The sequence below is a fragment of the Haemaphysalis longicornis genome, unplaced genomic scaffold (assembly GCF_048455015.1).
Source record: "Haemaphysalis longicornis isolate Haplotype H1 unplaced genomic scaffold, Haemaphysalis longicornis Haplotype H1 scaffold_23, whole genome shotgun sequence".
Lineage (NCBI taxonomy): Eukaryota > Metazoa > Arthropoda > Arachnida > Ixodida > Ixodidae > Haemaphysalis > Haemaphysalis longicornis.
This window is the reverse complement of record NW_027526306.1, coordinates 6,228,752-6,253,180: the sequence shown is the minus strand read 5'-3', so window position 1 is coordinate 6,253,180 and position 24,429 is coordinate 6,228,752. Positions and strand designations below refer to the sequence as shown.

General features: G+C 44.1%; 1 protein-coding gene across 1 annotated transcript in view; it reads left to right on the top strand.

The window, feature by feature from the left end:
• LOC144172551 (uncharacterized) overlaps nt 1-23,119 on the top strand; it is a 29,717-nt gene extending 6,598 nt beyond the window's left edge. Inside the window, exons 2-5 of the mRNA XM_077701226.1 lie at nt 3,858-4,203; nt 11,539-11,759; nt 17,381-17,933; nt 22,816-23,119. Coding sequence (XP_077557352.1) covers nt 3,858-4,203; nt 11,539-11,759; nt 17,381-17,933; nt 22,816-23,080 — 1,385 coding nt within the window. The 3' untranslated portion in view covers nt 23,081-23,119. The remainder of the gene's footprint in view (nt 1-3,857; nt 4,204-11,538; nt 11,760-17,380; nt 17,934-22,815) is intronic.
• The last annotated feature ends 1,310 nt before the right edge of the window (nt 23,120-24,429 follow it).

Here is a 24,429-nt window from a genome sequence, read left to right as displayed (position 1 = left end):
TGGTCCCAATTCGTCTCGCCGCTTCGTTATGCGGGACCGGCTGCTTTGGAAGACGAACTACCTCCCGTGGGGTGCCCGTTTTCTTCTTGTTGTGCCAACACGCCTGCGCTCGCAAGTTCTGCGCACAATGCACGACGACGCTACTTCCGGTCATTTGGGAACGGCGCGAACCTTGCATCGCACAAAAGAACGCTTCTTCTGGCCGAATATGCATCGCACTGTAGCGCAGTACGTATCCAGTTGTCAAGAGTGCCAGAAATATAAGCGCCCTACCCATGTTCCACCGGGACTTCTTCATCCAGTTGCATCTCCAAGTTCTCCGTTCGAACAAGTTGGCATCGACCTGCTAGGTCCGTTTCCGCGCTCTTCCACTGGTAATCGATGGGTCATCGTTTGCGTCGACCATCTTTCGCGATACGCGGAAACCGCGGCTGTTCCGACCGCCACCGCTGCTCAAGTGGCACTATTCATGTTGCACTTTCTCATTCTTCGGCACGGTGCTCCTCGGGTGATAATCAGTGACCGCGGTCGCCAATTCGTTGCAGACGTCATTGAAGAGCTTCTACGTCTTTGTACTTCTCGTTTCCGCCACTCCACACCATACCACCCTCAGACAAACGGCATGACCGAACGCACAAACAGAACTCTTACTAACATGCTCGCCATGTTCGTCGACTCGGACCAAAAGAATTGGGACGAGCTGTTGCCTTTTGTCACATATGCATACAACACTGCGACGCATGAAACCACAGGTTATAGTCCGTTCTTCTTGCTGTACGCTCGTGTTCCTCGTAATACTCTGGACTCCATCTTGCCGTTTTCGCTGCATTGTGAGCCCTCGGTTGCGAAGACGCTGTGCCTTGCCGAAGAGGCTCGCCGCCTTGCAAGACTCCGAACTTTGTCGTCGCAGACGCGTTCTAAGAAGCGCTACGACAGTCGGCACCAATTCGTCTCTTATGCAAAAGGTGACTTGGTCTTGCTATGGACCCCAATACGAAAGCGCGGCCTGTGCACTAAGTTTCTGTCACGCTACACAGGCCCATTCGTTATTGTTGATCGCTTGAGCGACGTCACGTACGTTCTGTCACGGCTCACTACGACTGGACGCCGGAGCAACAAGACGCAACTGGCTCACATCGCCCGCTTGAAGGCATTCATTCCACGCTGTGAACAGTGACTCACCCTGCGGGTTTCGTCTGTGAAGGGGGGAATTGTAACGCCTCACATACTTGGACATGTGCATGACGGATGGGCAATCCCTGGGCTAGAAGAGGAAGAGGAACGATCTTCAGGCGTGTGCGTTTGGAGCCCCGTTCATTCCTGGGAAGCTTCTCCGTCCTGTCCAGGAAATAAACCTCCCTTTTACCGTAACAATATCACAAGAACAAACCCAGTTCAGTTTTCAAAAAAGCAAAAATTCTTCGTTTGTTAATATTTTCAGCTGGCAAGATTACTTTAAAAACTTTTTAAGACCCGCCGCGGTGGCTCAGTGGCTAAGGAGTTGCGCTGCTGAGAACTAGTTCGCGGATTCGATTCCCGGCCCCGGCGGCCGCTTTTCTGATCGAGGCGGAAAGAAAAAACTACCGTGTGTACGAGATTTCGGCGCAGGTTAAAGATCTCCAGGTGGTCAAAATTAATCAGGAGTCCTCCACTACTGCGCGCGCCTCATCGCCGGCGTCGCGTCGGCGCGTTAAACCCTACAATCAATCAATAAAGACATTTTTAAGGGTTTGAAGCATAATTAGTCTATTTTGAACTTTGTCTTTCTTGAATTGTTTCCAAATGAATTTCTTGAGGTACCGCACTCAAGACACGTGAAATAGCATATAATAACAATCATTATCATAATTTATTCACTTTTGATATGCAAATACAAAAACCAGCCCGCATTAGCGTACAGGCGGATGAAACCTACTGTCAGGTATCCATTGTTTGAACGTGTTCTACCGTTATCACTCGCCTCCAAAAAATTGCCGACTACACTTTGGTGTCTGTTTTTACACTGACTAGGTTAATGGCAACACCGCCGTAAACTTCTGCAATCAACTTCATCGTCGGTGTAGACACAAATCAGAATTTATGAATGTAGGCAAAATTACGTGGCTGATTTCGGGCCTACTGACGTGTTCGTATCAGACTATCGGCTCACTTTTTTAAATTTCAGTGCCTGCGTTTTTTTTTACTGTGGGTTCCACCTTCGAAACATGCTCTAGGATCTATCCCCGACGTCTTTGACCGTTTTTGCCTATTGTTTTACCTTCATAGTGGTGAAACAGCGCGAATCTGTACCAACTGGCCGAGTTCGCGACACTTTTGAACTTTGCTTTACCCTCAGGCATTGGGGCGCCGTTTTACAAACAATTGTTTCTTGTTTGCAAAATCCGCAGCCTAGAGCCCATTTATAAAGTCATTACTTAAGGATAAAACTAAGAACTTTGTTTCATAAGCCTAGAAAGCCCACGTGCCAGGCTCACTTCTTTGTTAAAAACCCTCTGCACAATGCTACCTAAAAACCAAAAAGATACGAAATGAATTGCCGGGCCATGCACGCTCACGCACCCAATTTAAAATGGCCTTGTTTCACCAATTGGAAAAACAAAGTCAAGGAGAAGAGTAGAAAGCGTCTCAGGTCATGACAGGTTCTCTATCACCTCAGAATATTCAAAGGACCACCATTCTAAAGTTACAAAACGGTCATCTGGCAATAACTACAAAACTACGTCTGACATTCTTTTTTTGGAACTTTTCTTGCATAAATACCATAATATTTGATTTCATTTCGGAAAACCTTTAGGAATATTCAGCATCAGTTCTTCGGCCGGCGTAAATATTTCATGCGCCCAACCTTTCGTTCTCTACTTTTAGTATTCTTGGTTGTACATCTCTTCGTAAATTTTAGAATAATCTGCATGGGCTGAACTTCTTTTGGGCATAGAGACATGAGGGTCAACATCAAGATAATGCGACTTATAATTGGACGGTTAACTGTTTCAGGGAATCCTTATCAGGCATGAAGTTATGAATGACACAAAGTTAGGCAAGTGGTTGCAAGGCACTGTTATTTTTTAGAATCACCTTGGCCTGGTTAGGGCTGTATTTAAAAAGATGCTGTCAACTCATATGTACTCACTGTTTATCAAGCTAAAAACCCCTAAAATTTATTTTCTGGTAACACTAATCAAACGCAGCTTTTAGTTTGGGCAATGCGCCGCCAAAAGTGTTTCGCAGCTATTTCTGCAAGAGGCTGTGCTTTGTTTCGGCACTAGGATCCCAGGGTTTCTCCATTAGAGAGTATTCTAAGACAATTAGCAATCTAACTTTTATCATTACCAAATCTATACACTAGACACACAAACATATGCAGTTATTTTGGTGGCTCTGAGATACGGGAAAATATGCGAAGTTTAACAGTTCAGAACTTGTTACCATTGAGCGTTATTATTGTAACTGAAAACTTTTCATTTACACTTTTTGCATTGTAACGTCACTGAATAGATATTTTATTTCAAAAGATCTCGAAAAATTTCTGAAAATAAGTTTATTCTTTTTTTTTCATGTGCTTTCTCCGATTGTTCTGCTTAGAAATATCAATTTTCTTTTTGTTGGAGAGATTTCTCAGCTGATACAAAACGTTCAGGGAGTTACACATTGGCTCGCCCTGTTGCAGTTATGTTTTTGAAAGCGCGATTTTGTACCTCATGATTTCAATAAATACCTTGGACATTGTCTTCGGATTCTGCACTAGGAGTTCGCCAATTCAATTCTAGAAAGATTTGTACTTCACTCAACATTTTAGAAGACATGGTCTAGCGGCCCCGAAAAATATCTTACCTGCTATTATTGATTTTTTGTTTCAGAATTTTGCTCCAATGTAGGCTCAATCTTTGACAAAGGTCTTCAAAAAGTGCTTCTGTCAGAACAATTCTCGCAAATTCCACTGCCTGAAATGAACCGGAGGGTTGAAGACCTGTTCGGAACAAGCGTAGCCTTAACTGGAGGCAGATTGACTGGCCTTCAGACCATCCGAAGGACCGGCCAAAGTGTGTTTCACGCTGGCATGTCTGGCAGTCGAATAACCTTCCATATCAAAGGAGGACCTCTGGAAGCAAATTTTGTGGGTCGCCTGAGGACACTGTTTCTGAGAGAGTCAATACGCGTAGGTGCCCGGGTGCCTACCTTCCAAGCATCCTTCACTGCTGAAGAGTAAGTGTTTCGCTGTTGCCTTTGCTTTTAATCTTTAATTAATGGAACTCTAATGGTTGAAAAGACCATGCGACGAATGTGATTATTATTTTACTCACTACACCAGCTTGTCGTTTTTTCATAGACATTCAGAGCGAGCATTTGCCCTAAAGATAACTTTGAGGGCCAACATTCTGCTTTGAAAATTACCCCAAATAGGAATGGTTCCAGTGGAAAGTGATAACCACCTCCTTTTAAGCTCACTGCATTTCATAGGCAAGCCAAACCGTTAAAAAAAGTTTTACTGCGCACGTCAGAGAACAACAAAATGCACAAGGCATCTTGCAGCACTAGGCGCATGATTTATTCTGTGCTCGTGGCTCGGCCTGTAACCAATGCCAACAAGGCGAATAATGGCGATGGTGGAGAACAGAAGGTGATGTTGGCGGCTGTTCAAGGGGTGGTAGTTTGATATTGCCAGTGTACGGTATTTTGAGATAATTACTATCTACTTTAGGATCTCACAGTGATTGCCCAAGCGTACACGTTTTAATATTTTAAAGTTTACTTCGAAAAATTGTTCGCCTGAAGAGTTGTAACAACGCACGAATGAATTTTCCTCACTGTGCAGCCATGCCGCGAAAATCCGTATTAATCATCTTCTACCACACCGTTGACACGACGCACCATTACGTTACTTATGGGCCTCAAGGAATGCGAGGGACGTTGAAAGTAACCTTCTGTCATTTCCTCAAAAGTCTACTAGCGACAGTTTTGAGCATTCTATAAACTCCGCTTTCATCACCACGCGGTTAGATGGCAGTTCCATACGATAACAATTTTAATTTCTACACTACGTATAAAGCGGGATGCCCCGCTAAATACAATCACGTTTTTGTTATTTAAGGTCACAATCCTAGAAATGTTTCTTCTTGATAGAGGTGAAAATCAGACCTTTCTCATAACTGAAGTATTATTTAAAAGTGCTTTGAGCTGACCGGTGTCTCGAAGTGTCAGCGTTTCTTGTAGTGATATTTTGTTGCAGTCAATTCAACGGATGAAACTTGCACTTGGGTTACAATTTGTTGCTTTGCATGGGCGTAAAATCTACTCAGTTTAATTCATCTCTATAAACCCAGGCGAGCTTGAGATTTGGATGTATCACGCGACCAACAAAGTCTTATTACTGCCAAATACCCCATAACTTTCTGTGTCGCTGTAATGATTGCAGGCATGCCATGTTATAGCGATATTTCACCTTATTAGGGTCGGCTGATATAAACAAAAGGCACAATGATCTGTTCAATGGCTGTTACACTGTCGTTAATTGCTTTGTCGCGCCAGTAACTCCGTTTCTTTAGAGTACTCAGTGAAGGTGGCTTCTGATAAAATCTTTTGGGCTATTCCCATCCTGGGAAATGTATTGCCATGCCGGAACATTTGGAAATAGAAACAAGAGATACAGTTTAAATGTATCGATTTTGTTTAACTTTTTGTACATACAAGCCCAGTGCAGTTTATAATAAATTTCAACAGCTCTTTAATCCTCCGATAGACAGTGCCATTTTGTATCAAATTCAGACAATTACTCGAAACACGCACTATTTCCTCAAGCACATGAAAGCTGTGAAGGTTGCCCTCTCATGCGGCACCAGTGTTAGGTATACAATATTACACGTTTTGCCGGTCTTAATTTTCTCTTTTACTTCCCTCAGTGCATTTTGTTACTTGTCTAACATACGAGTATCAGATTACAGAAAAAGATGTGAAGGTTATGCTTTTTGATCACAGCAGTTTTAAGAAAAACGTAAACGGTGGTTGTAATGTTTCGAAGCATATTGCTGAAAGATACTCTGAATGCAGTGTCCATAGCCAATAGTTACAAAAGTTCAAACTTACGTTAGGAGGTTCTGCTTTAAAGGAGTACTGACACGAAATTTCTCCCTTTCAGTTTTTATGCTGTAAAGAATACCTATTGGCCCAGTAATTACGACAATCGAACCGAAAGCCGTCAGCCGCCAACACAGAATTAATTATAGCACGTTTATTGCAACCAATTTCAAATTTGGTCGCCGCGCGGGAAAATGGCCGTTCGAAGGCGAGCCTGCAAGCGGGCCAGCCTTACGTCACGGTCTCACCCGTGACGTCAGGGACGTTTTTCTCTCCTCCATGCGTTCGCCGCATCGTCTGCTACGATTGCACATGGTCCGCCCTCGCCCGCGCATTCGACATGTCTGAATCGTCAGACTCGGATGAGTCGCTGCCACCCGACAGACAGAACAACTTTATTTGGCCAGGCGATTAGGCTGGCGATGTCTTCGCCGTCGTCCGTTTTTTAATATCACTGCGGCTCGAACCGGCGCAGACCGTGATAGCAACAGATTGTCGCCACTCTTCTAATCAATCTGATCGCGAAAAAGAAGTTCCACATGTGAGAAAGTAGATGTTAGTGTGTTGAAAAATTGTGCTAGGGGTTGTTATCAGCGCTGAATTTAAAAGTGGCGTTCAGATATTTGCCGCGATGGTAAGCCTACGCTGACCGGCAGTGGAGGTTCGGCGCTCCGACCCAGCACTGCCGGCACAGCGGTGCGGCGAGCGGCCGAAAGATGGCGCCACATGCGCGTTAGAATCAAAACAGGCCGCGGCAGATGTCCTGGTCACCGATCGCCGAAACGGAGATTATTGCCAAAATAAAGCTCCATATGCGAAAAAGAGGATGATAGTGTGGTGAAAAGTTGTGTAAGGGATTGTCATTCGCAGTTGTACAGATACCAGCGATCAAATAGTCGCCACGATACCAACGATACCAAGCCTAAAGTTCCCAACACCCAAGGTGACCCGCGCAACCCCGAGCCCGCTGGCTTGGGCGACAGTTCTAGGGGCCGCCGCGGCGCACGAACTCAGTCCACGTTTAGCGCTGCATGTCGTCGCGTGGAAATTAATGCATCTTGGCGTCGTCATCGATTTCGGACAGGCTTCCACGAGCAGTACTTCGCATACCCCGAGCTTGCCATACCACAACCAGGGCGAGCTGGGCGACGCGCACCGCCGCGTCGCCGCGGTGCCCGTCGACATCGCGCAGATTTCGGCACCAGTGCAATGGAATACCATGCGCCGGCCACGAACTGAAGAGCTAAGACGTCGAACACCCAACGTTTACAAGCATTGCTCAAACAGCTACGCCCACGTCTCCAGCCCAAACGAATACCACCGACAACAGCAGCGCACGATATCGTTCCCGGTTCCGAAAACGACTATATGACGTCACCCTGAACCGGCCAGACACGCAGGCCGATGCTTCGTCATGCCGAAAGCGATTTCGCTAGTGCTGCCGATTTGTGAAAGTTCGCGGCCTTGGCAATCAAAATCGATTTTAGATGTGATTCCGGCCTCGAATCGCTGCAAAAATTTCTGTGAGGCATCTGTACAAACTACTGAAGCCAATGATATCATTTTTTAGGCGTCAAAATTTGGTGTCAGTACTCCTTTAATACTCTGGATAAAAAAGCTGTTGGCACGCAACAAGTGGGATGCCGCGTTGGTGTTTGTCAACACATCGTTGTCCCCGATTCCATGTTTAATTTTGTGAGAACCACTAAAAAAACCTCCAGGTATTTCTTTCTTCGGGAACCTAAATTCCCGAGCATGCACGTGGCAGTGTGCAGAAAAAAGCAGAGTGGCATTGTTGCAGATGTCTAAAATCACCTGTCGAAGCATTTGGCGGTGGCGGGGGTAATAGGCAGTTTTCTTTCATGGTGATGAAACAAAGCGATTAGAAACGTGCGAAAAGCTGTGTCAGCCTAATTGTTTTGTTATGCGGTCCTGAACCGTAATGAATGTGTTGTCACCAGAGGGTGACAAAAACAGCAGGGGAGCACTGTACTGTGCACGCAACCTCCTACGAAGGTAAGCTGTGTGGGGGGTGCAGCTCGCGCAGCCTCTCTCATGGCCGGCTTCTAAACACATCGCAACTCTTGAACCCTGGATTGTTACATTTCTGCTGCCTAGACGCGACATGCTTGGTGGACATTGGGATGTATATCTCTTAGCAGGCATCTCTTTAGCGCTCTTAGGTTGCGTCGGCTTGGTCGCAAGTCATTACAGTTAAAATAGGGCTCTTATTCTCAAAAATTCTAAATGGCCGTATAAATTCAATACGTACGATCTTTTCCCAATAGAACTTCATGGTATTCAAGTTTAAGCATGTACACTACCAATAAGACTGTTGTGTAGTAATCCCTGAAGAAGGTGAGATAATGCGCATGCGATTGCAAAGAGTGCGTTTACCTAGGATTAGCGTTCTTTCACACATACAGTAGAATCTTGATAAACTGAAATCGCTTAACTAAATTGCCGCTTAAAAGGAACAGCCGCCTGTAATTTGGTTCGATTTGTTTTCAGATAGCGGCACGAAACTTTGGGTAACGGAACCGAACATGGAACTAACTGTCAAACGCATTGCTATGAGCATCAGCCTTTTCCAGTTCCGACAGTTTCGTTTTCTTTTTAGCCTCGTTCACCACGTAAACCTCGTCTAGTTAGTAGTCAACCGTGTTAACGTGACGATACAACATCGTAGTTCTTTTCCTCGTCGTCCGGTATCTAATTAAGTTGTCGAGGTTACAGTTATTAGCTCCTGCCGTCTCGTTCGTACCATCCTAGCGCTATTCGGCTCAATTAACACGTCGCCGTCTTCTAAATTGGGTGCCCCATCATCACTGGAAAAATTGAGGCCTCTAGCCTCTGTTGTTTCAATGCCGGCAAAGAAGCGTGCACACCTTGCGCTTAGTTAGAAATAAGATGGACATCATTCTTAACTTCTAATGCGGGTCTAACGCCAAGACGGCGTTCATTACGAAGCACGGGATCCCGAAAAACATCTTAACAAGGATCCCGCACCACATGGAGAAGCTGCGGGATGCCTTCGAAACTGCGTGATTCGGGACCCAAAGGAAGCGTCTTCAATGAAGAGGTGGACGTAAAAAAGAAGGCATAATATGAATCTGAAGAGATAGCTACCGTAGAACATACCAAACTCCAAGGAGCAGAGTCTGCTGTGCAGTGTCTAAGAGCTTTTTTCCCAAAAAGAACGAGGATCTGAAAGGTAGTCAAAAGCTTACGTACCACGATCCTGAAGATGCAGTTGCAAAACCTCAAACAAAAAAAAACACTGGTTGCATTTTAGTGCAGTCACTAACTGTTGTAATGCGTACGCTGCGCCTAAACGTCTTGTACGTTTCTTCGTTCCGGAAGAACTATCAGCTACGCTCACATTGTAGCGCTCAGAGTACCAGGAAATGGTACTAAGAGTGTGTAGGCACATAGATTTGCACTATTGCGCACCTTTATTTCAGTGAACGGAACTTCTGTTAAATGGATAAATTTTTTTGGTCCCTTGAAGTTCTGTTTATCCAGAGTCTACTGTAATTCAGATATATTCGTTGACATACGAAGTGCTTGGAATCGGAACATTGGCTGTACCTACGCTAACGGAGGAAGCTAATAAAACATTGGTCTCACACTTTCTTAAAATAATGCTGCATCCGGCAAGACAGTGTAATGAAGAAGTTACAAATAGGTACAAGACTGCAAATGCCTCCAACCCTGCCATCGGATAAAAAGAAGTACGCGGCTATATGTTTCGAAACAGGTCTTTGTTTTGTATACCTACTAAGCATTTCTCGCGGGTTGCGTGGCACCCTGTTCAAAGTACTAAGATGTTATGCGGAAAACAACATATGGTGTAATAAATGTATTAAAAAATAAAGGCTAAACCTAATCATGCTGAATATATTTGACCCAAATGATCCAGAAATCGTGAATGTTTTTACGCGAGGCACGAACAACGCGAGGCACGAACACACAAACGGCTAGACAGCTAACTGAGGCAGAGACGAATTCCATCTAAATAAAATTTAAGTCCCAGTGAGAATAGGCGTGCGGGGTAAGAAACACTCGTGACATAAGAGAATGTTTTATTTATCATTAATCACAAACTTGCTTTGGACATTGCTAATGCTTAATTATGTTAGCGCTGTGATAAAACAAGATTCCCTTGTTCTCTTTTAATCCGAGATTTTTTTATTACTGCACTAGTAATATGTACTTTGACATTCCTTAATAACATTGGCTAACGCCGCTTTTTATTCACGCTACACGGTATGCATAATGCGCTCACAGCGGATATAATTACTCATTGTATGTTGTCTTTACAGCAAAAAATTGCTCGCGATGCCAGCCTGGCGAAAGCCGATCATCAGCGAAGCTCTTAAGCATGCGATATAGACGAGAAGCAGGGTTTCAGGAAAGCTACGAGGACATTTTACTTGTCTTGAGGGTGGACTATGTGCATTTTACGTTAGGAATAAGCACGCTCACAATTTTAATTTAGCTCTAGAGATCTTTAAAATGGTGTCTGTTAGTGATGAATAATACACTCCAAAGAAAATTCCAAGGGATTACATTTATAAGCTCGGCTTCCAAGGGGTGACATAGTTTCTACGTGAGCGGCGATAGGCGTTTCCTTTGTGAATGTGCGCTTGTTTTAGTTGTGGTAATTTTCACTTTCAGTTTTTTGTAACAGGTTATTTTTAGCCGCGAGCGGATATATTGCTCTGATTTGGCAATAGGCTTGTGCTTTGTGTGCTGGTTTTCCTAGATTCTATATTGCCGTCTGCGTGCGTGGATGCAGTACAATACCAGATGCTAGCCACAAAAGCTTCGCTGATAGAGTTCATTTATTTGTTTATTTTTGTTTATATTTATTTATTTATTTATTTATTTATTTATTTATTTATTTATTTATTTATTTATTTATTTATTTATTTAATTAATTAATTAATTAATTATTTATTTATTTATTTATTTATTTATTTATTTATTTATTTATTTATTTATTTATTTATTTATTTATTTATTTATTTATTTATTTCACATGCCCTCATTGACCATTGGGCATTTTTGAGGGGAGTGGTACAAAGGAAGTACATCAATAAAAACAGGGAAACGATCGCGATTAAAAAAAAGAAACCTGGCGCAAATGCAGAAACCAGCGATATAACAAAGTCGCGGAAAATGTTCACTACACGTTGATTTGTGCAACTAAAAAATAACGTGTAAAATATAGCAGACCGATGTAAACAAAAAACGAATTTATCCCACGAACCTCACAAACTACCCAATATCTGAAACAAAAACACAAGGCAACCAATTCCAAGCATGGCGCGGCGAGTGGTAGTCGGTCAGTTGTTTCTTAAATAAGTCAAAATTGTTTACAAGCTCCGGGAAAGCCGGCAGTTGGACCACCCTGATGTTGTTTTATGAATGAATGACTGAACTACTTTTACTCTGTTGCAGGCGCTCACCAAATCGTGTTCATCTTCAAGTGCACGGAGTGCGAATGTCAAACTTACGCCTACGACTGGGCGGTACCAATCTCGGGAGCTCTGGTTTCATTACTGACCTGATTAAACCTTCCATTCAAGAGAAGATCGGCGAGATTTTGGCCCGTGAGCTGCGCAAGCTGGCAGAGAAAACACTCGGAGCCGTCAAGGTCTACGCTGCTAAGAATGAAGCAGGTACTAAAAATGTTACGATGACGTATAGTAGAAACAAACATTCAAAACCCTGGGACACGTATAAGAAACACTTCGTTTGTCAGAGGCACTATGCCCGTATATCATGAAAAATTATAAACAGTAAGTGAAAACACCTTTTCTTCTATGCTCATTTTAAAATTTTGCACGTGGCTTCTTGGTGTTGCTGTCGTCGGTAAAAACTCGTGACTAGCTATAGAATATATTTACGCTTTCTGCTCTGAGTGTTACGCTCATATACAGATATATTAACTGGCATGATGATCAGCAGGAGCTTTCTCGTTCATTCTCGGATACTTTTATTCGATTTCAATTGTACTCATGCATGCGCGGTCATCACTCGTATTCTGGGTCAAATATCGCAACATGAGTGGTGAAGCGGATGGTTGCCTCCAACTAGTTTTCAAGAAGGCAAAAAACTCAGTTTGAAGTGATAATTATAAGATGTTGATAGCATACATTTTTATCTTTCACGTCAATTTTTGTCACCTAGAGAGGAGCTCCCCTAAAACCTCAATAAAGTCTGTGCAAAGCTCCCGAGACTAAATATTTTCCCGTTGAATGTGAACGCTCTTAAATCTCATAATTTAATTGCCGAAATTACTAAACGGAGCCATATTTAGCTCCACAATCCCTTGTGCGTATCACTTCATGAATTCACATACGTACGTAACGGCAGAATTTACGTGTGGCGGGGTATCTAGTGGGGTCCAATTTGGTCAGAAAGCTTTGAAGTTTCCGCAGTGCGACTTGTTTACTTTTCGGAAGCTTGGGGTGAGGGAAAGGCTGTATTGAGCAGCGCTACTGTTGCGTGACATCATTTGAACGTGACCAGGCGAATGATTCAGGTGATTTTGGGGGTTTTAGTAGATAATTCACAGGCTTGGATATTGCCAATGTTTTTGTTAAGAAGAGAGAAGCGTCCCGAGTCCATAGAAGGCTGATATTACGGACAGGGGCGTGTAAGCGGAAGATCTTCCAGAGAATTGCGATTACCTTACCTCACTACATGATCAGCTACGGTGCTCCGACATACCGGCCTAGAGACGGCCATAATGATACTTGCGGCAGTAAAAGAACACAACAAAAATTCCTGTCGCACAACAGAAATTTCTGTTGCACAACAGGAATGTCTGGCGGAAGACAGGGATCTTTCTCTGGACTACAGGATGGTCTGTTGTGACACAGGAATGTCTGTTATAGAACTGCAGATGTCTGTGGCATGACGGACATTTCGGTTGTACAGACGTCAGAATTTCCTATTCTATTACAGGGTCATTCTGTCGTATATTTTGTTGGGTTTTTTGACCAGGGAGTAACCGCGAAAACCGCAGCTAATTCTTTTACGGCCCAGATAAACGCCGCCTGGAGATAAATGCGTTTTACTAGCGAAAAGTGCGCACAGGGCCACCTGACCACCCATGGAAAGCCGTTTGAGTGCACCCGAGCAGTTGATGCCGCAAGTACGTTAGGATGTACACGCAACCAAAAGCCGTGAGAATAACGATGCCTACCACAGGAAGATATGTTTGTCAGCACGCCTTTAATAACTCGTGCACAAAAAAAAGTGGCAGATGCCATCTACGTTTATAAATGATTGTAAACTAGAATAATTTGCTATAATAAATATAATACACTAAGAAATATAAATTAACTAAAATATTAGAAATAATAAACTACATAAGATAAGTTATCGGCTAGAATATACACACGTCCTCACGATAAAATCTTCAACAGGGGTTTCACAAAAAAATGTGTGACTGGGAGAGAAACAACAAATTGTTTAAAGACAACCATATCTGCGTTGCAGAAAAGCACGCTCTGTAGGTTCGCGAAGGAGCCTAAACAGATTCTTCCTAAGACTGAGGGCCCGCAAGTGGTTGATGTGCAGGGCGAGGCGGGGCCATAATACTGAGGGAAGATTTGGTTGAGAGGCGTCTCAGCTTTTCACCGTGTATGAAATGCGCGTTGGAAATGGATGAGAGTGAGAAGGTGTAGAGTGATCATTTGGGGCGAGGATAAGTCCTATGGGCGTGTTTCTAATTAGGAGAGGCGCCACACACCTTACAGTAAGATATTCCTTGCTGGCAAGATGTCGTGCGTAGTGAGATTGCGAGAAAGAGGAAACGATGTGCGCTTGGCAAACATAAGTATCATCCCTACGCGCAAAATTAAAAAGTAGGTGCAGAAGGTTGGGGAGTTGGGAAATCAGTTTTAGAAGACAGGCTCCAGAAAGGGATGTTTGCGTATTTTCTTCAAAAATACCATTCTTATGGTAGTGGTGCTTCCGCACTTGAAGCGATCAATTACTGACACTTTGCCTTCTTTGGTATTTTCACTTCTGAATGTTTTTGTGTTAATTCAGTTGGTCCCTAAACGCAATGCTTCTTTACTAAATGCCCGGCGAGTGCCACAGTTGCTGCCGCCTTGGTGCCATAGGGAGAATAAAAGAGGTGCCGGCTAGATGACCGCTCCCGACGTTTCGTAAACGCTCAAATGCGGTTTGAGTGTTCAAAATAAGGATCCATTCCCACGAGTTGGCGCAACCGCGCTAGCTACATCCGTGAGGCATACAATACACCTTCCACCTGCAACACCCTATTTATGTCCATTCAAGTAGGGCCTACGCCGACACCAAAGGATATAGGCGGAGACTACAGTGCCGCCCTTTTTTATGGCGGGAGAATACCTGGAGACCTTCGCAATATGGCTGCACTATTGACGCAAGTTGGCAAGAAAGTGCTGGGGATCACAGAGTCTCCAGTAGCGTAACTGGTATGTAATTCCACACTTATTCGTGTAGACGTCAGCTCACGTCCCACCGAGGGATAAGGTTTTCCTCTACTTTCTATCATTCGTCAAACACTTCAAAAATTATCTCTTTTAATACAAAAAATAACAAACTAGTTTCCGTATTTCGCCTTAGGTGTGGTTGACTGTCAGCCTGTACTCCCTTCTTGCAGTAAGAAATTATTTTCGCAATCGTCTACAGGAGAAAACCACACGTCGGCTGTACCGCGTACCCTGGCTTGCCAAAACTGCCCGGGATTGTGTTACGCTATGTGTGACAGCACTGGTGATCACGTTTGCTTTGTTTCGTTTTGTCGGCTGTGTGGAGGCTTGTCATCCCGCACAAAAATGATATATGGGTGCCTGTGGAACAATTCATGGTAAGGTATCAGGCTCACAGGTCCCAATGGCCACTCTGAAAAAGGAGTAAAATAGGGTACAGCCAGCTAATGAAGTTCTTATTTTTCGCAGGGTAAAGTCTGTAAACTGCAAATACCTCTTCACGCAGCTATAGAACACTCTATTTTGTTTAGGCTATATATCCACTATTAAGGCTACCTTAGCGGCCTACATATTTCTAAAGACCTACCGCTACAAAGCTCCTGTAGCTGCAGGACTGTAGACAAGAAACCATTCAGTTCTCTTGTGCGAGTCATAGAAAAGTGTTTACCCTGAAGCTAGAGATGCAGCAATACAAGCTCCTGCAGCTGACTATGCGGCAAAATGTCTGATTGACCTACATGTATAGCATGGTGATGTTTATGAGACAATTATAGAAAAGTATTTGTCCGATAGCATTCGACAATGATTCTGCCGAACTTATTTAACAAGTGCAACTGAAGGCAGCTACTGATCAAAATTTAAATTTATGTTGCAACGCTTGACACGGTCTGTTGTCAAAGTTTGCAAGTGTATGCCGAGAGCAATCTTCTGGGGGACGTCGCCCTCGCCAGTACTCTGGTGCGAGTAAACAAGCGGGAACTGCGGAAAACCACACACTTCTCTTCTCAACAAATTAGCGATCATTTTCCGCAGGTACCATGCGACGTTTGCCGGAGATGTGGAAGCCGCGTGTATTTCCACGACAAATATACATTAGTCATGGTGTATGTGGAAGCGGGAATGTCAAGGGCGACCGATGTTGAACCTTAGACTGTCCGTAGGCTGTCAGCGAAGTGGCGTATAGTTTCTCTTGTGTAATGAAGGGAATTAATAATCCTCTTGGTTTTGCATTGTGTTTAAGCGTTGTGTGTAAGCCTGTTGTGAACGAGGCCAAAAGCAATATCCAACAAAGGAAGAGAATCACATACTGTATAGCACATATTCAGACAACAGTTTTGCAAAAAAATGACTACAAACACCGGACACACACATATTTTGCGCTGTATGTGATATGAATGTGGGCCAGCCAGGTGCCTTTCAACGTTTGCCGGAGTGTTTCCATGTGTCACTTTGTCATCCTCTTTTTTTGCTAAGTGCTAAAACAACATTTATCACACGCCGCAGCTAGGCACATAATCGAAGAAGTACCAGAGGAGGAGCTCTAGGTACCCATAACTTCACATGCTTCTGGGCTATGTATGAATTGTCTTAAGACGACGAAATAAAATGCCCTAAAAGATCTTCACCATGTATAGTAAATGCTAAAGACTCCTATAGAGAGCCTCTAATATTTAGAAGAAGCTAAGGAGAGCCATAGGGATAACAATAGCCAAAAATAGCCTTAGAAGCGGCTATAGCTAAACCACTGATAAATGAAGTGAACACACCTATAGACATATTGATACGAGGACCTAAAAACAGCCAACAGAACGGGTATAGCTAACCCAATGATACAAACGTAAGCAAAGTAAAAAGAACTGGTAGGCTTGCCGGTAGGAAGAGCTAAGTCCAGTCATAAGAACTGGTCTAGCTGTACTATAGATACAATCATAGGAGGAGCTAGACACCCATAGGGATGTCGAAAAAAATACCTAAAGACGCCCATAGGAAAGGCTGTACAAATACCACAGATGAATTCAATGGAGAAGATAAAGACGCCAATAACATTTTCGATAATAAAACATAAAGGGAGCCATAGAAACGGCTACAGCTAATTAGATCACATAGATAGACAACCATACAAAGAATTTTCCATTGCCGACCATAGAGCATTCTTGTTTGGAATGCAGCGATTTTTTAACTGAAGAAAAAATGGAAGGCAACTGTAATTAGGAATATTCCATGGCTCGTTTGTTAACAAGTACGTTGTCCGTATCTGTCAAGTATAAACCGGAAAAGCGATAAAAGTTGGTGCTTATGGGTTACTACGAGTACTACTGATGTACAGTTTTTGCCGAAATTTCGTATACAACGGCGGCCATGACCGGAGCAGCCGCGCTACCAAGTAGAGGCGCTGCAGTTGCCACTTTTGACTGCGTATGCGGCTTAGCAGAGCCAGGAAAACTTTCTCTCTTGCCTTTGTATGGCTTCGGCAATAAGTGCATCACACAGCAAGTTTTCAGAGGGGACACTTCGCTTCAGATCAGACACTTCGCGCCACACTTGTCGCACGAACCCCACTATGAATGCGAAAGTGAAAGTTCCTCTTGCTACTTTATCAACGCCCACCAGCCGTGACCGTCAAGCGCAGCGTGCATGTTTGACCGCGCGCCCGCGCCAGCCAAAGTAACCGTGGCCAAGAAATTTTTGTCGAAGACTCTACGTGCACGCGGAAGACTTACTGCAATGAGCCATAGACAACATAATATGATAACAGGAGGTATGTATTTAGTGCTCCTTTTTAAGTCGCTCGTATTGTGCTCTTTGTGTAGCCACGGATCCCATTCGGACTTGGAAAAAGGCCCTCAACGGTGCGTCTGCCTACTTGGATGTGCTACGTCGCCTGAACGTTCCAAGCCATGGCGACGAGGAAGACAGTGCGGAGGAAAATTCTGAGGAGGACAGTGAGTACAGTTCTGAAGACTACAGTGAAGAACAGTCGTCTTACTCACGGAGAAGGAGGTGGGCGCCCCGTTCTGCAGAACGCGAGCAATGGGTATTCGACGGATGCCTCAGAACACTCGTCGTTTCCACGGGCTTCGAGCCTGCTCCGCTGCCCCGGGACCTGGAAACCTTCAACTGCTCCTTCGGCTCCGTGTCGGTGTCTGGAGGCAACGTTACAGGCTTGTCGAACGTCAAAACAAGAGGCGAAAACGTCGTCAAGCTCGGCGAATGTGGCCTGAGCGCTCGCTTTGATCTCAGATTTAACGACCTCTTCGTGCAGGGAATGGGAACAGTAACGAGCGGCTCATGGTTCACGGTTACTACTGACTTCACTTTTGAGCTGCGCATACCTGCTGTTCAAGCGATCTTGGAGATCACAGAGTAAGTACTGAAGGCGTGAGGTGAGATGGAAGAAAGTGCTAGTACATTTGCTGCGCATGGGCCTCACTAATCGCCTAGAATCTGTCGGGTAGCTGTCCTATGAGCATTAATAGAATCAGCTATGTTCATACGAGAGATTACCATATAGTGGAAACTCTAAATATAAAAATCAAAGCCAGTTTCACGCCTTTGAAATCCGCTGCAACCGCGGAGCTGTGTGCGATGCATGAACCATGCATCGGGTTCTTCACCCTGAGGTACCTCTCTGTGCAGGCGTTTCCGTTCGGCTTGTTCTTTTTGAAGGTCAGAGCTCTCTTATCTACGCTTGCCTTGCATCGTCGCTTCATTCGACGGAACTTCAGAATTTGCTGCTCCGCGTTGGCCTGGTCCCCGCTTCTTCTTTCATGTCTTGGCATCGTTGCGTGGTCCTTGGCTTTCGACTTTGATCACTTTAAGTTTGCGTGGGAGAAACCTTTGTGCTCTACCAACTTTGTTTAGGAAATTCGTTTTGATTTTTTCTCGAAGCTGTAAGAGAAAGCTGCGCGTACATTACTTAGGCTCTCTAAGCGTGTTGAATTCTTATCACAATCGAAGCCTTAGTTTTGCTGCAGTCGCTGGGCTCAACAGTTGCTATAGCCCAACGATAACATAAAAAGGTGGCAAACTATCCGGATAAACAAAGTCCTGCGATGATACGACGAAGTATTGAACATCAAAAAAGCCTGCCAACTTATCAGAATCAGGAAAATTGACTAACAGTGGCAACGTTGGCAACATTTTTATGTAGAAAACGAAAAGAAAGACGCGAGCATTAAGGGGAGGAACTGTGGCAGAAGCGAAGAAGCTTGTAATTGGCAGGCATAGCATCTAAGCACTCAGCTAGGAAGTGAAGACGTAATGAATAACATTATTGCATGCCGAAATAAGTGAAAATATCCGATGCTTTCTGTATGCCCGCTTCGGTAGGCCGAGACAACTTACAAGAAGATAAACCTAGTGGGCGAGGTTCTGCCAGGGGCGAAACGCCAGCTTAAACGTCGGTGAAATGATGACGAAATAGGAAGAGCGAGATATAAAGAAACGAACACTGGTATCTTAACTGTTGGATCAGCTGTGTGGGAAAGCTTCTATAACCATTCTCCCAATACCCCTCGGTCCTACATAGAACAATTTAGGAGATAAATATTACATTATTTTTATTCACACGAAGTGTACTTTTCAATAAGCTGATCTTTACAGAGTGATCAGCCTTTTCTGCTGTACACAACTTGTTTTCCAACGTAGCACCGAAACCAGAAATGCGGCACCCTGAGTTAGTACTAGGCTGCGAGATTATGAGCTTCGGAAACACTCCTCGCTACTAAATGACATTCCCGGCACAATTGTGTTACGAAACAAGCTCGCATTAAAACAAGAAAGTTTTGCATAACATCTTCTTAGGTCACCCAAACACGTTTGATTGTCAAAACGCCACTGAAGTAATCTGAGCATTAATAAGAGGATGTCCACACCCAGTATTAGATCTTTACTTACTGCCCCAGTAATCCCGGATGATATGACATTGAATAGATGTGAATGGGCCCCCTGCGCATGAAGCTAATTTGTTTACTGATAAAATCATTTTGTTTATAGTGTTATCTTTTTCCGAAAAGACACATTCCGGGCGCCGTAGCATTTCCAGCTTCGATGAAGGGAAATGATCCTGGAAGGATAAAATGGAGTCCCAGAGGCTGTCATTCCCGCGCTAAAGTCTGCTCACTTATGCTAAATTAGGAGACAAAACGTATTGCAGGGCTACAAGGGAGCGTAGAAGTCTTGCTAGAAGTTCCACCTGCTTATATTACCAATAGCATAGGCGTCAATCTCGGTTATCGTCTTTCTCCAGTAGGAGAATGTTACCGTCTTTTCCTACCGGAGAAAGACGGTAACGTTAAAAAAGGAACACTTGGAGATCGTCTCCGAATCCACCCTACATTCACCCGGCCAGAACTAGCTGGAGCAGCCGATAAACAATTTGTCATTGAACTGCTGCCTAAAGCCACTATCCTTCCGGTGGAAGCATGACCGGCTGTCAATATAGTTTAATTAGTGAAGATAAGAATGTCCAAAGGCATGTAAACGCGTCGCAAGTCAAATAGTTCCTACTGTCAAGCAGCCCAAATACTTTTTTTCTTCCATACGATACTGACCTTTCGTAATTTTGGTGAAGTTTCTCTTTCTGGGTCTTTTTCGGGCTGTTTTTATTTACTCAATGAAACTAAAATCGTGCATAACACAGGGTGCTGCCTCGAGAGACATATACCGAAACGATCACCGGCACGATACCGACACGATGTGTATTCTAAGGAATGTCAAAGACAACATGCAACTTTAAAAAAAAAAAAGACCTTCCTACAAAACCCTGTTTTGTCCCAGGGAAGTAGTTTTCACCACAATGATTGTTATAAGTATTTAAATGAATTATATTTTTAACTAATCGACTTCAGCAGTGGCGGATTAGGAAAAATACTAAAAATACATTTAGCTGTTCGCTAATGGCAATTACGATTCAAAATGCACGATCAAATGCAATTGCGAGCGCCTCGGCAATCATGCAGCCACATTGTGTGTCGATTCATGATTTCCGCTGCTGCGAAACAAAGAAGCCTCTGAAACAAGAAAGTGGCTTGAGACTTGTCACATTTTTTTTATCGCTATTTCTTTAATATGTGATACAGCTCTAAGAAGTTTCATTAAAAATTGGCAAATGGTTATTTCGACATAGTACATCTTTTGAGTAACTAAACTTGTGTTTCGTCGTCGTGGTTTCGTTATTATATAAGCTTGTGTTTATGTGACGCTCACTATTAAATTTCGCTTTCATGTTCAGTATTTCTGGCATGCAAAAATAGAACTGCATTTATCAGCCAAACCAGGAAGTGAATTTTGCGTCATTGGTACAATCTTTCAGCAACGGGTGCTTTCAGGTGACGGTCGAACTCAACAATCTAAAACAAGCACGTTTTGTAAGCCCAAACATCGACCTATAACAACGAAAATTCGCTCGCAACTAATTTTTACCTTGAGTACCCACTGCGCGAACGTGCATGTAAGTTCGTAGCATGGCAAGTATGGGGAGACGAAAGACCATTCGTTTAGAAAATTGCAGGGGAAAAAAGGTAGGTTAACACTACCAGCAATCACGATGGTTAAATATTTCGGCCGCCTTTTTTCTCCAGGTAGGAGAAATAGATACACCATGAGGGGTGTTTGCACGCAGCAAGGGAACAAAATAAAATCATTTAGGGGCAAAGCCCCTTAGTGGCTTAGGCTGCTGGCGTCTCCTGTAGTCGTAAAAACCGTCGGCTCATGTAGTCACGCTAACAAAACCCTGGGACACTGGTTTACACTTCACGCTAGAATGTAACGCGCGCTAGAAAAGGCCGGGGCACTCGTTCATGCCTCACGCTAGTACGCTTTGTAACGCGTACTGAAAAGCATCGAGACACTAGTTTACGCCTCACTATCGAACGCTTCGTAACGCGTACTAAGAAAACTCCGGGACAATTGTTCACGCCCCACGCTAGAGCGCTTCGCGCTTAAAGACGCGAGACGTTAACAGCACCGCTGTATACCTCTACCTCCCAACGGTTTAATCTCTGTTGGCGAAAACGCCAGTCGCCACGAATACGCCTACACACTGCATGCTTCGCCCCTCCACAGGTTTTACATTAGTGGAGATGTCTCGGGTTTTTTCATCATTTACACACGACTACGAGAAATTATGCCTGAACTCTAACGAACTGCCTTTTGTGAAAGACGCCAGTCTTTGGTAACTCACCCTTCTCCACTGCGGTACCGAAATTGTTGTTCATTCCGCAAAATTATTAAAAACTAGTCGCAGTAAATGGGAACTGGCCAATTGGCCGTGATCCTCTGATGGCCATGGTCATCGTGTCTGGCTAATCCCACTAAGGGAGCTTGCAACAGCCTTGGTAGGTGATGTTGACGACGCCATCAAAGGAGAATTGAATAATAGACCGTGAGCTTCTGATTAGAGCTGTAGTTGTAGTTTTTCAGTCCCGTTGAGAGTGAATACGAGTATTGTAGACAGCGTAATAGTAGTTGGCGAAATGGCCGCAAGCTTCCCACGTCAGTGGCGAATCAAGCTAAGTGTACATTCTGTTAGGCCTTCAGTGAACCTTAATTTGTGGTTACCCTGGGTGTGAGTGCAAGGACGGCCTAAGCAACGTCAAACGCATTGTACTTCGAACTGTGTACGCCAGTTGTCGATGTTTTTCAAAGGCGAAGACCGCAGGCCATTTACTACCTCCACTCTTATGGAGTACATCTATGGAGGCGAAGTTTTGCCGGAGATGCCAGGGTTAAGCACATTGCGAAACTCTCAATTAGATTGCTATCCTGTGTTAGATTTTCTGAGTTGTTTTTTTTCTAGTCGCTTACATTTTCCTCTCTCTCCCGTCGGCTGTTTTAGGATCTGTGTCGCTGCTTCAGATATCGTAAGGCGTATTTTGCGCTCCTTGGGCCGTTTGATGCTATTGCCAGAATGCAAGACTGTTGTGACAAATTGCATGAAGGCGCGAAAGCAGGTAGAGGAAAGCGTGTGGAAACTGTCCGCAGGTGGCATTTTCTTATTTGTTTACTCTTAGTTCGCCTGTTTCTTACGCTGTCTTTGTGATGTGGCGCCTGCTCACTACATTTATACAGCGCTTCATCAGGCAACTCACCAAAATAGCTACTGCATTGTATCCACAACGTGTGGACGAGTGTAATCCGTACGGTTTTAACATCTGACTGTGTTTGCAAATCTTAAAACCTTGTATTTATGCTGACGTTTTAAAAATTTGCATCGACCTTAAGCGTGGTTTGTTTCCCTTTTCAGGAGGTACAACACGCTTGAGATCACCAACTACGAGCTCGACTTCACCGCCCCAGTGAACGTAACGGCGAAACCTTTAGGAACCGTCGGATCTGTTGCGAATTTTTTCGGAGCAGCCCCGGAGCGCGCGTTGGATGTTAATGAGCTTGAACAGCTGAAACATGCATCGAGGAAATACGTCCAGCAAGTTGTCGACAATGTTGCCCTGTTTATTGCAGATCCACCTATACCGTATAGGTACAGGACTCCGCGATGGATCTTACCCTAAAGATAAGAGACCAGAAATAAAGAACGCAGAATTCCCTAACGTTTACGACTTCATTGTCACTCAACTAATCCTGAAAAGTAAATGAAGCTCAACGTGATATTTGACATGCTTAGCGGTAAATTTCTGAAGGACTTTTTGGGATACTTACATTAATTCAGTGCAAAAGAGCATCTTAGAAGCTAAGGAGCGAGCGAGCAAGTGTCATTGTTTGTTTTTGTCTACGCGACGTGATAAACGCATTCGAATGTGGTCAGAACCTTGCGCAAGGCAGTTTCGCTGTAAATTCCCGTAGTTACAAAATTTAAAACTTTCAGCGAAGGAAAGCGTACAACCCCGGTCTGCTACTGCTGCAATGGTATAACACAATTCCCACAAGGTGTAGTTGCTAAGCGGGCATTATCTTTACCTGTGCACCTAAAGCTGGGAACGCTAATGGTTCAGAAAAAGTAAGCAGCCTAACTGAATGACCACCCTGCATTGACAACAGGATCATTAATAGGTTTAGGAAATAGGAGATCGTTTTGTGGGTTTCGCAAAATAGGTGCCCCGTCCTATGGAAACTGCGCTTAAAATGTTATAACAGTAATAAGTAAGCGCAAAAAATGATAGTAGTATATGTGTAAGGTAAGCATGTTACCAAATTTAGTGGCCTGGGAAGGCTTGCTGACATAAACGTCTTGTTTTCCCGTCTGGCTGACTCGTTGGACAAAGAGACACCCAAACATTTTCGTCTTTTGGTAGTTCACACTAACGTGCAACACTTGAAAGTAGGGAAGCTTTATGCCACCTTCACGACCATCACGACGGTTTAAGTCCGCGATTGCAGCCGATTTGCTTCTCCTTAGCTGCCGCAACCACCTATACTCCATTATTGTTGCCGTAAATGTGACATTCCTTCATTTTTGTGAAAGTGATAATCATTGGACGTCACCTTGAACGGCCGCACGCTGTGACATGTCTTTCTCGTTCCGAGAAAGTGTTCCCACGTTTGCGGCTAACGCTGGAGTCTTTTTCGCTCCGAGTAGGTGTTATCGCGATTTCGGCGAAAGCTGGACTTCTTTTTGTTGGCCAACGTTGGGAAATCTCCCTAAGTGGGCATGCTTGGCTTGACAAACGTGCGACAGGGACGCTGGGCGGTGGTAGTCACGCACGCACACACCAGCGCGTGGCATTGTCTTGGTTTTTTGAACTGCTTGGCGGTCGCCACGATCCACGCGCTCACAAAGGCCGGCTCGGCATTTTCTTGGTATCTTTAACTGCGGCTGGAAAAATACGATTTGCTGAGCAACTTCGTTGTTAAAAAAATTTGGCGCAGCTTGCGCTATTGGTGCAAGGTTGGAGAAAGTGCA